The sequence below is a fragment of the Jaculus jaculus genome, chromosome 3, assembly GCF_020740685.1.
Source record: "Jaculus jaculus isolate mJacJac1 chromosome 3, mJacJac1.mat.Y.cur, whole genome shotgun sequence".
NCBI lineage: Eukaryota > Metazoa > Chordata > Mammalia > Rodentia > Dipodidae > Jaculus > Jaculus jaculus.
In genome coordinates, this window is record NC_059104.1 from 60013336 (window position 1) to 60025846 (window position 12511).

General features: G+C 43.8%; 2 protein-coding genes and 1 pseudogene across 2 annotated transcripts in view; 1 reads left to right on the forward strand and 2 right to left on the reverse strand.

Annotated features, from left to right (window-relative positions):
- Sugt1 (SGT1 homolog, MIS12 kinetochore complex assembly cochaperone) overlaps positions 1 to 3432 on the reverse strand; it is a 50842-nt gene extending 47410 nt beyond the window's left edge. Inside the window, exons 1-2 of the mRNA XM_045145456.1 lie at positions 3258 to 3432; positions 3116 to 3173 (exon numbers count right to left, since the gene is read on the reverse strand). Coding sequence (XP_045001391.1) covers positions 3116 to 3173; positions 3258 to 3295 — 96 coding nt within the window. The 5' untranslated portion in view covers positions 3296 to 3432. The remainder of the gene's footprint in view (positions 1 to 3115; positions 3174 to 3257) is intronic.
- Positions 3433 to 5393: 1961 nt separating this feature from the next.
- Positions 5394 to 8626, forward strand: LOC101604885 (annotated as a pseudogene).
- A 670-nt stretch (positions 8627 to 9296) lies between these two features.
- Elf1 (E74 like ETS transcription factor 1) overlaps positions 9297 to 12511 on the reverse strand; it is a 92737-nt gene continuing 89522 nt past the window's right edge. Inside the window, exon 9 of the mRNA XM_004650999.3 lies at positions 9297 to 11650. Within this exon, the coding sequence (XP_004651056.1) occupies positions 11044 to 11650 (607 nt within the window). The 3' untranslated portion in view covers positions 9297 to 11043. The remainder of the gene's footprint in view (positions 11651 to 12511) is intronic.

Consider the following 12511-nt stretch of genomic DNA (forward strand, 5'->3'; position numbering starts at 1 on the left):
GATCCTAAGAAGAGAGCCACCCCATCATACTTCAGAAGGGCCCCGGATGAAACTAAGAAAAATTGGTGAAACAAGGACGCTGTTTTCCTGATGAACCGGATACCAGCACAAGGGGGAAGGAGATCAACACAGAGAAAAATCAACTCCTACCAAATCAGAGAGCCAGAGCCCCAGAGGCCCCCAACACCTCATTACTGAAGCAGGCCAAAAATGAGCCCAACATGCCTCAGGGGAATTTTGTGGAAGAGGGGGCAGAAAGCATGTCAGAGCCACATGTTGGGTCATGATATGCAGAGACATTTATCTTACCCATAACTATGGGCTAACTCTACAATGCATGACCCATATACCTCAATAATGTGGGGCCAAGGGGAGGGGGCAGGCCATAGATGAGGCTAATAATAGTACCAAACTGACTGTATTCGCTGAATACAAAACTAATTAATAAAAAAAAGAACACCAAAAACTAACTAGCAGAGACAACCATTAGATCAGGAATCAAGAGGAAGGTATAGAAATCACTGATGTTTAAGCCCTTGCCTAGCATTGCCCTGAGTTCATATCCAACAACATAACAAAGCAAGCAATCAAATCAAAAGCATTTCTTTAAACCAGGTGTTGTGGTACATGTCTATAGTCCCAACACACAGAAGGTAGGGGCAGAACTGAGAAGTCAGGGAAAGTTTTGGTTACATAGTAAGACCCTGCTTAAAAAACAAAGCCAGGCTGGAGAGATGGCTTAGAGGTTAAGCTTCTTGCCTGTGAAGCCTAAGGAACCAGGTTCAATTCCAGTACCCACATAAGCCAGTTGTACAAGGTGGCACATTCATCTGTATTTGTTTGCAGTGGCTAGAGGCCCTGGCCCACTTATTCCCTTTTTCCCTCTCAAATAAATAAATATTTTTTTTAAGCCAAACCAGGACTGGAAAGATGGCTTAGCAGTTAAGGAGTTTGCCTGCAAAGCCTAAGGACCCACGTTTGACTCTCCAGGTCCTACGTAAGCACAGTGACAAAAATGTACAAGGTCACACATGCATATGGACTTAGCCTGCAGTAGCTGGAGGCCCTGGCAAGCCAATTCTCTCACTTTCACATTAAACAAAAAGCAAAAACAAACAAGAGCATCGATTTAGGACTAGTGATAAGCCAGCCAAGAAGTGTATTTACATATAACATTCGCTAATAATTTATTTAAACAGAAAGGGACAAACTCATACTTCATAAAAACAACTTGAGGGCTCAAGAGATGGCACAGTGGGTAAGACCCATGGCTGGAAAACCTAATGACACAGGCTCAATTCCCCAGTATCCACGTAAGGCCAGACACAAAGTGGTACATGCATCTGGAGTTCATTTGTAGTAGCTAGAGACCCGGGCACACTCAGTCTCTCTCTGTGCAAATAAATAAATAAAATATAAAAATAACCAGGTGTGGTGGGTAGGAGGATCAACATAAGTTCAAGGCCACCCTGAGACTACATAGTGAATTTCAGGTCAGCCTAGGCTAGCAAGACCCTACCTCAACAACCCCCCCCCAAAGATTTTATATACACACACTTATATATTTTTTTAAAAATGCTGGGCGTGGTGGCGCACACCTTTAATCACAACACTAGTGAAGCAGAGGTAGGAGGATCACCGAGTTCGAGGCCACCGTGAGACTACACAGCTAATTCCAGGTCAGCCTGAGCTAGAGTGAGACTCTATCTCAAAAACAAAAAAGAAAAAAAAGAGAAAAAAAATAAAGAGGTGTAGGCTGAGTCAGGGAACCACTAAAAACTAGCTACCTTATTCTTTTAGGGTTCTACTCTCATCACTATATTCTCAGAGAGGTTCTGGCATCCTGTATCGAACTTCTTTAAAAGACTGCCCAGGAAAAGGCTCCCTTTAGTTGTCTCACAGCTGTAATCCCCTGCAGACAAGGCAGAAATAACCGAGTTCCAGCCATCCTATCTTAAAAAAAAAAAAAAAAAAAGGCAGAGGCATCTCTTCTGCCTTAAATTGTTATGCTTACACTGGATTATTATAAGAAACAACGTGGGGCTGGAGAGATGGCTTAGCGGTTAAGCGCTTGCCTGTGAAGCCTAAGGGCCCTGGTTCGAGGCTCAATTCCCCAGGACCCACGTTAGCCAGATGCACAAGGGGGCGCACGCATCTGGAAATCGTCTGCAGTGGCTGGAAGCCCTGGCGCGCCCATTCTCTCTCTCTCTGCCTCTTTCTCTTGTCTGTCACTCTCAAATAAATAAATGAAAATAACCCAAAAAATTTTTGAAAAAAGAAACTTAACGTGGTTATTTATGTGAAATCATCACAAACAAGTTTCTGTACTACAAAGCAAAATTCTTCCTAAATATTGTGACCCACAGCAGCATGTATGTCATTTAGTCTCTCCTCATTTCAATCCTTATGATTGCTCTAATGCTCAAAAATAGTTCTAACTTTAGTTAAGTATATTAATGACTTTTAAAAAATATTTTATTTATGAGAAAGAAAGAGAATGGAAATGCCAGGGCCTCTAGCCACTGAATACCAACTCCAGACACATGTGCCCCCTGGTGCATCTGGCTTACATGGGTCCTGAGAAATGAATCCGGGTCCTTTGGGTTCGCAGGCAAATGCCGTAACCGCTAAGCCATTTCCCCAGTCCCCTGTATAAAAGATTTTAAACAACAGCAATCAACACCTTGAGCATAGTAACTTCAGATTTTTTTTATTTGAAAACAAATGAGTGAAGAACGAACAGTGACAGGCCTTCTGGAAAGTTTCATGAACAAGAAACAGCTTGTAGTATGTAAGAATGGCAAATACAATTATCAAAAGGAAAAAGTACCATTGGATTAAGCCCAATTTTCACTTTTTCCTATTTCATTTAAAAAGTCCTTGCAAATCAACTATGGACAACTTTGCTTCCAAAGAATAAAACAGAAGTGATGTGATTGCAGGATGCAGGCATCTGGAAGGGGTAAGGAAAAGATCAGGGGTGGGGCACAGTCTCAATATTGTGGCTAAAACACAGTAAAAAGCTGCCGATTTGCCCTCGAAGGCAATACGAGGAAGAAGCTGGGTCGGCAGGAACAACAGTGCCTTTCCCTCTAGGTCTGCAGGGCTCGCTCACCTCTAACGCCACCTGGGGGTCCTCGTCAATCACAGCGTCGGAGAAGCTCTGGGAAAACCTGCCACAAAAAGAACGGCTTCAGCGGGGCTCCCCAACCAAGGAAAGACCCCAACAAACAGCAGAAGTGACGAAGACCACGCACCGCTGGGTTGTTGCAGGCTCTGCTGCAGCCGCCGCCATCCCCAAGGCCCCACGCTTGCTGCTGCTGCTGCTACTGCTGCTGCTGCAGGAGCGGGTATTAGCGCGGTGACCAGCTCCGCCGCCGCCCAAGGGGGAAACTTCTGGAGAAACACCAACCGAGCTTCCGTCCTAGGCAGCCAACGAGCGGCCGCGCAGCGTGCGGCTGGGGGGAGGGGAGCGGAGCCGCCGGCGCGGAGCCTGCTGGGAACATGGAGGACCTGCGCGCCCCGGCCCCGCCCTCGGATCCCGTGACCATTGCTCACAGTGCCCGCCCGCCCCCGGAAACCATGGCAACGGAGGGCTCTCCTCCTCCGTGGGGTCTTGCCCACGCGCAGAAAGAGTTTCAAGGGTGGCAACTCGAAACACCTTTGTGAGGAACTGTTACCCTCAGGATCGAGCGGCGGCGGGGCGTGGGCGTGTCTGTTAACACTGCCTACGTTAAGCTCCATTCTTACTGGCGCTCATCATGGCTACCGCGGGCAGTCTAGCTTTCCGTGACGTCATTCGTTGCTGCCCAAAGACCCGTATGAAGCAGGAATTTCACCACCGCCGAAGGGTTTACACGCCGGAAGTTGTTTTACCCTTACCGAAGTTGGCGGAGTTTTCTTAAGATTTCCTTTTCCCAGCGTTCTACACCCTCGTTTTCCGCAAGACCATGACAAAAGGACTTTCTGTGTGGCCCTGAGTGGAGGAGGGCGGCCTAAAACCCTCCGTGTTACTCTGTGCTCGAAACTAGTGGTCAGGCCCTCTTCCCGTCCTTTGAGTCCCCAGGATAAACTGGGAAACCCTGCAAACTCTGGGACAGGGAGCTAGAGGGAGTGGGATTGACAGACTCGCAAGTAAACAAGCTGTGGGCATTCGGTGTCCACCGCACCCAGACTGTACCAGAGCCTGGAATTCAAAGATGTTAGTGCCCTCGCGAAGCTTAAACCAAATTCGTTCTAAGGAGAAGGGTCGAGCAGGCTAGCGCACGCCTTTAATTCCAGCACTTGGGAGGCCCAGGTTGGAGGATCGCTGTGAGTTCGAGGTCTGCCTGGGCCACTGTTGAGTCCCTATCTGGTGTGGGGGAGGGAGTGGTATCCAGCTGAACATGATCGCCTTTTTATCCCAGCACGCAGAAAGCTGAGGAAGTTAAGACCCTACTTTAAAAAAGTGGGGGTAAATGTGGCACCTAGACTCAGCTTCGGAAAATGAATGAGATTCAATAAAGGAGGGGGAAAGGTAATTCAGACGTCAAATGAAGTCCATACTCAAGTTAGAGAAACAGGCTACAGATGTTGAGTGCATGCCAGGCCTTAAAGGACAAAGTGTGGAATACTAAAGTTTGGGTGTGGGTTTGATTCCCCAGTACCCACGTAAAGCCAGATGCATAAAGTGGCCCATGCATTTGGACTTCATTTGCAGTAGCACAGACGCACCCATTTTCTTTGTCTCTCTTCTGTTTATCTGCCTGCTTACAAATTAAGTAAATTTTTTTAACAAAGCATGACAGTAGGGTTAGAGGTTCATTTCATCCCCAATATCATATGCCTATAAAAATCGTGTTTTGGCCAGGCATGGTGGTACACACTTTTAATCCCAGCACTCAGAAAGGCAGAGAGGTAGGAGGATTGCCAACAGTTTATCTCAATTCTTTGGAAAACAGACATGAACCCAGGGTTTGAGTTCAAGCACCTTCCTGAACTCCCAAAACCCTGTTACACTACCTTGAAAAACAAACCAAAAAAAAAGTTTTGGACATGAGAAAATAAGTGAAAGTTACTAAAGAATGTTTTGCACCATGAAGATTTTTGTTTCTTGAATTTTTCTTGCTGTTTTCCCAAATTTAGCAACTAAGTTTCTAATAAGAAAACTTGTTTTTCAAAGCGTGTTTTTAGCCCCAAGCCCTCTGCATATACAAAGAATGGCATTGAGATAGGGTCTCATTTAGCCCCAGCTGTCCTCAAACTCGCTGTGTAGCTGATGATAACCTTGAATTCCAGATCTTCCTGCCTCTACCTCCCTTGAGTGTTGGGATTACAGGTGTGTTCCACTAGGTCTATTAGCTAAGGGAAAGGCCTTAGCACAGCTACATGTTAATTCTTGTAAGTTGAGTATAAAAACAGATCTTCACAAAGAAGTAGAATTACTGAGTTCAAGGACAGCCTGGGACTACAGAAGTGCTGTGAATGGAATGCTAGCAGTCTCCCTCAAGATCAAGGAGCACTTTTTGCACGTGCTTGGACAGTACGTGGACCTGGCCTAGTGCAGTCTGCATGTTGGAGACAGCCTCCGGTTCTGGCCAGCATGCAGTGTACTGTGCCCAGGACCTTCTGAGCACACTGAGTGGCAGTTATGAGACATGGACTAGCACTGCCAGGACAGCATCACTGCCACCACTCAAGCCCATAGGCCATCCAACATGAAGGCCCTGCTGTACCTGGATGTAACTTGGGAGGGGGAGCAATGGTGTGGAATCCTGCCCCAGTCAGTAGACCTGTTGCTCTGCATTGACATGATTGACATCAGCCCACTGAGTCTTACCCAGGGGCTCTTCAAAGTAGCAAGACACCTATTCAAACCCAAACCTGTACTAAGCACCTGTGGGCCCTCTGCAGTTAACAGAAAGATACCCCCCCCCCTCCCAGCAGCATGTGCTTTGACCCATCCCTCAGATGCAGAATCAACTGGGGGCTTCAGGATACAGCCCGCCTGGAGGAACTGAACCAGGCTAATGGCAGTCCTGGACAGGATGATGCACATGCCTGCCAACAAATGTCTAATTTCCCCTAAAGAATCACCCTCTCTTGCTGGGCATATGGCACATGCCTTTAACCCGAGCACTTGGGAGGCATAGGTAGGATCTTGGAGACTTCGAGGCTACCCTGAGACTACATAGTGAATTCCAGGTCAGCCTGGGCTAGAGTGAGAGGCTCTGAGAGCACAAACCAGCCCCCAGCACCACCTGCCTCCTTGGTCAGGCCTTACAATAAACTAGTCTCTTCTAGTCTGGTGGCCACTGTGCTGCTGAGAGCCTGAACTCAGTCTGCTTTGGAATAAAGGATTTCCTGCCCTTCCACACACACACCCAAAAAAGAATTGGACTTTTAAGAGATGATTAGGTAATAAGAGAAAAGACACAACTGAATGGAATATATTACCATTATTTTGTAAGCAGATTTATTATAAAAATCAATCTCCGCCAGTTGTGGTGGTGCATGCCTTTAGTCCCAGCACCCTGGAAGTAGAGGTAGGAAGAATTCTATGAGTTCAAGACCACTCTGAGACTACATAGTGATTTCAAATTAGCCTGGGCTGGAGAGAGACCCTACCTCAAAAGAGAAAAAAAAATCTGTTGCCTTCTTTATTGTTTTATTTTTCTATCTTTCTTTCTTTTTTTTTTTTTTTTGAGGTAGGGTCTCACTCCAGCCCAGAGTCCCGTCAGGCCATCCTCCTGCCTCTGCCTCCTTAGTGCTGTGCCACCATGCCTTGCTGAGATTTCTATTTCAAAATGAACCTTCTAGTTAATTTTCTGATTGCTTTATAAATAAAACAGGTTGAATATCCCTTGTATGAAATGCTTAGGACCAACCGTGTTGCAAAATTTGAATTTGTTTTTCTCGAGTTTGGGTCTCAGTCTAGCCCAGGCTGATCCAGAACTCACTCTAGGTAGGAGGATCACCATGAGTTAGAGGCCACCCTGGGCAGGGAGTGAGACACTGCCTACCCACCCTCCCACCTCCCCCTGCCCTCCAAAAAGCATGGCTCTCTCAGAAATATCAGCACCTAGAAAAGAGATAGAAAGGGAAAAGAAGGGAAGGGAGGAGGATACTTAATAGGATGTTATTGTATATATGTAAGTAGAAGAATAGATTAATGGGGGTGAAAAGGCCCAAGTGAGGTCAGAGGAAGAGATTGATTAAAGGAAAAGTGAAGGGAAGGCTAATCAAAATCTAAGAGGATATAAATAATATAGAAACCTATTTTTTTGGACAATGGAACACTCAGAAGCGGTAGATTGTTACTAGGAAATTTTTAGTGCCAGGGATGGGATACATTCCAGTGAGTCGGCCAGGGAGGACCCTGATGCCCCCAAAACATTATAGGTTATTGCCGAGGTCCTTGGTTTCCCACCAGGAATAGATGATAAGACCCTATTGCTAAAGACCCCACATACTTGGGCTGCAAGGCCACTGAGAAACCCTGCTGGAGCTGAGCTGAAAACCTCCTCTGTGTAGACAAGCTGACAGAAAGCTGGAAAAGCTAGGCTGCATGCAGCTCAATGGGAAAGAGAGAAATCACCAGTGAAGAAACTCAACAGTGGACACCGCAAGCCTTGTATGTGGCCAGTCAGGCCAAATGAGCCAACCGGTGCAATAGTAGCACATCAATGATGGTGGAAACCAACTGCACTCCAACTGGACCGGAGGCCTGCTTCATGGGCAGGAATACATCCCTGATTCTGAAAACCTAGAATAAGGGTAGTCATGACCCTAGGGGTGTAACGTCTGTTGCTGTCTGGCTATATGTGTATACTGTGCTTATCCAACTGCCCAGTAAGCACTTCTCTTAATGTTCATACCCATGTATTAATGCCACTCTCACTTTTGGTAGAGAACCTTCTCTTTTCAGACGGCAGTGACCTTGGGATGACTCCAAAGTGACAGGAGTGCTCAGCACTGCAATGTCTCTATCACACCTTCCAAGGTTCAGGGTCCATTGCGAAAGAGGTGGTGGAAAGAATTTAAGAGCCAAAGGAAGGGTAGGATCCTTACAACGTGCCCCCCCCCCCACACACAAAATGGCCTGGATATCCATGACCTCACAGTGCCTGATACCACTGACACAAGACCATCATAATAGGAGGAAAAGATCATGATTGAGAGGGGGAGGGGACATGATGGAGAATGGAGTTTCAAAGGGGAAAGTGGGGGGAGGGAGGGCATTACCATGGGATAGTGTTTACAATTATGGTAATTGTTAATAAAAATAAATTTTAAAAAATAAATATCAGCACCACCTTAATATTTGGTAACATTTGGGGGAAGGAGGGGATGTTTCAAGGTAGGGTCTTGCTCTAGCCCCAAATGACCTGGAATTTACTGTGTAGTCTCAGAGTGGCCTTGAACTCACAGCAGCTCTCCTACCTCTGCCTCCCAAGTGCTGGGATTAGGCTGTGGGATTAAAGGTGTGTGCCACCACACCCAGCTACAGATTTTTTATAAACTACTTAGTCTGTGGTATTATAACAGCAGAAAATGGACTGTCATTGATAATCATTCGTGTGATATCTACAAAGTACCATATAGCACGGCCAAAAGTAAGAGGATAACATCCTATAATTCTGACTAAAGGGGTTTATTATAGAAACATTTAATACTAGTACAATTGTAAATATTAGCAACATTGTAAACATACATTTTCTTTTAAATATTTGCCAGGCATGGTGGCATATCCTTTCAATAGCAGCATTCAGGAGGCTGAGTCAGGAGAATCACCAGTTCCTGGGTAGCATGGGCTACATAATGAGACCTTGTTAAAAAAAAAAAAATGACAGGCTGGAGAGATGGCTTAGTGGTTAAGGTGCTTGCCTGCGAAGCCAAAGTAGTCAGGTTTCATTCCCCAGTAACCATGTAAGACAAAGCACAAGGTGGCGCAGGTGTCTGGAGTTAATAGCTATAAACTCAGGTATGTCCATTCTCTATGTATGTGGTTCTTTCTTTCTCAAAAATTTGTTTTGTTTTGTTTTATAAGGTAGGGTCTCACTCTGGTCCCAGCTAACCTTGAATTAACTATGTAGTCTCAGGGTGGTCTCGAACTCATAGCAATCCTCCTACATCTGCCTCCCCAGTGCTGGGATTAAAGCTGTGTGCCACCACGCCCGGCTCTAAATAAGTATTTTTTTTTTTACAAAAAGACAAGATACTGAGAATTTTTACATGATTTATTTAATAACAATTAAAGATACAAAAACATTTAGAGGATTCCAAAATTTAAATTTCTGTTTAAATACAAATTCACTTGTAATATGAAAACATATAACATTAGACCTCTAAACATGATTTTTCATCTACAAAAATCTATTCTAAAAATTTTCAGAAAACATTTCTTCTAGCACTAAATATACATTATTTACAGTTGGAAAAAGTTATCTAAAAACTATATTTCAGAAACTTGGATATATGTTATCTCTGTATGAAACTTCCCCACTTCACCACAATAAAAAAATGACCCAAATAAAAAGCAACTGTGCTTTTAGAATAACTGGCTTAGCTACATTAGCCCAAGACTCACGTTGCCTTCTTGACTCTTAAAACCCTGACTATCAGAACAGCAGTACAGCATTCAGCACTCGGCAATGTAAATGTACTGATAAGCCACAATACACAGTAGTTTAAGGAATCGGTAATCTAGGAGAGAATGTACAGTAGATCTTACTGAGAACAGAAAGAATTTTATAGGAGAAACACACTTTACCTATATTAAGAAGCAATGTGACAATGTTTTGACAAAGTATAGGTGTTAGAAGCATAAAATTTAAGAAGGAAAATTCAGTACAGTCCATTTATCCCTTCTTCTTACAAGAACTAGGGCTCCAAAAGATCAAATAGCTTGCTCAAGCCTACATAGTTAATAGGAATGCCACTCATAGGCTGATGCTCTTAAAATATCTATTTCTAAAACCCAGATATTAGGTTTTTTTCAAGGTAGAATCTCCCTCTACTCCAGGCTGACCTGGAATTCACTATGTAGTCTTAGGTGGTCTTGAACTCACTAATAATCCTCTTACTACAGCCTTCCATGCTGGGATTAAAGGCATTGCACCATCATACCCTGCTCTTTTTGTTTGTTTTAAGAGGTAGGGTCTCAGTCTAGCCCAGGCTAATCTGTAATTCACCATGTAGTCTCAGGCTGGCATCAAACTCATGGTAATCCTCCTACCTCTGCCTCTGAGTGTTAGATTTAAAGGTGTGTGCCACCAACCCCCGCCCCCTTTTTTAAGACGGGCTCATGTAGCCAAGTCACTGTGTAGCTTAGGCTGGCCTTGAACTCTTGATCCTTTTGCCTATAATCATGTACCACCACACCAGGCTTATCTTTCAATTTTTTTTTTTTTTTTGAGGTAGGGTCTTGCTCTAACCCAGATTGACCTGGAACACCATAGTCCCAGGCTGGCCTCAAACTCAAGTGATCCTCCTACCTCGGCCTCCCAAGTGCTGGGAGTAAAAGTGTGCACCGCCATACCTGGCCCTATCTTTCAATTTTTAATATTAGTTTGCATATTTAGTTTGTTAAGCAATACAGCCAACTAATGTCAATCAAAGTGACAACATAATTTTAACAGTATAAAATAAGCTACTTGCATCTGAGTAAAGACTTAAATTATATAAGTGGAATGAAAAGATGTCCTGTATAAATTTCTGATTGACATATACTCAAGTATTGTATTTACAAAAGAATCAGAAAAGCTAACACAATGTAAAATTAGAAAATAAATTTTTAAAAATATTTATGATATAACAACTGAACAAGAAGTCTCAAAAAGAATGTCTTCATAGTATAAAATGCCTGGTCCTTCACGACTGAATTGAAACATTTAGAGAAGAAAAACACTTAGGCTTTCCTCATCTAGTAAAGTCAAAATTAACTATTTTTAACAATTATAAAATTAGAAACCTCTGTGGATTTATCATAGAATGAGAGTGCTGTAGACCACTGAAAAATGACTTCAGTTAAAAAGAATCATCCTAATCCCTTTGGTGTATTAATTAAAATGAGTTGGGTTCTAGCAGTTCATTTTTTTTCGCAGCTACCTGAGAGGTAAACCCATTTGAACTGGATACCACCATCACATAAGGCTGTGGCTGTTGCTCAATTTTCTCAGTGTCTTCTTTCAAATGATCTTCACCTTCCTTTTTCTCTGCTTCCTGTGGGAGAGTTTTTGTTTCCTGAGTTTTGATGACTGAAGTGATAACAGTGCCTGGTGGGTGAGCCACCAGTTGTGAACTTCTAGAAAAGGTCACCATGGGCGTAGTAGCACTAAAGGATGGGGATGAAGCCATACTAATGGTTCCGGTTCCATTGCAAATGGACTGAACATTGCTTGTAAGAACCTGCTGTACGTGGGCAGGGCTAAAGACAATTGAAGGAGGAGAGCCTGGCTTCTGTGACTGGAGCATGACATTTTCCTTCAGCACTGTCATGGGCTGTGATGGTGGAATGGCTTGTAAAATGAACTTCTGAGACCCAGCACTTGAGGATGGGTCTGTGCTGGCTATAACTGTTGTGAGTGGCACTGTCTGGAGTGTTACTGTATGTAACTGCTGGTTGCCAGGAGACACGACCACTGGAACTGGAGCTGAAGCCTGTATCGTCCTATTCAAATTACCAAATGAAGTGAAACAATTAGCAAATTCCAAATCACTTAAAACCTAAATATCTGACAATTCTACCAAGATATGAGTCATATGTATTTCTCATATTTTCCACACGGCCTAACAACAAATTATAGCTGACATTGTATTAAATATAGGGACCAGGTGTGATGTCACCTATAATGTCAGCACTTTGAATGTCAGCGGGGGAGGTCATGAGTCCTAGGAGTGGTAACACCTGCTCTTGTCAGTCTAAATGCATATATTATGCTCACCAAACTGCCCAATAAGCACTTTTCTTAATGTTCATACCCATATATTAATGCTACTCTCACTTTTCTTTAGAGAAGCTTCACTTTCAAATGGCAGTGACCTTGTGATGATCCCAAAACGCACCACAAGTCCTGAGAAGAAGTGACAGGAGTGCTCAGCACTGAAATATCTCTATCACACCATCCAAAGCTCAGGATCCATTGCAGAAGACATGACAGAAAGAATGAAAGAGCCAAAGGAAGGCTAGAACTGCTTACAATGCAATGGCTCAGACAAAAATTGGCCTCGATATTCATGACCTAGTAGTGCCTAGCACTACCTTCACAAGCCCCTCATAATAGGAGGAAGAGATGATGACATCAAAATAAAAGAGACTAATGGAGAGAGGGAGGAGATACAATGGACAGTGGATTTGTGAAGGGGAGAGTGGGGGAAGGGAGGGAATTATGGTTTATTATCTTAATTACGGAAGCTGTCAATAAAGTTAAATAAATAGCTAAATAAGTGAAAGACAAAAAAAAAATTCCTGGCTAGTTTAAACCTGACCCTTATATTATGATTGGCTAAGTGTGGACCCAAAATTTGGCAT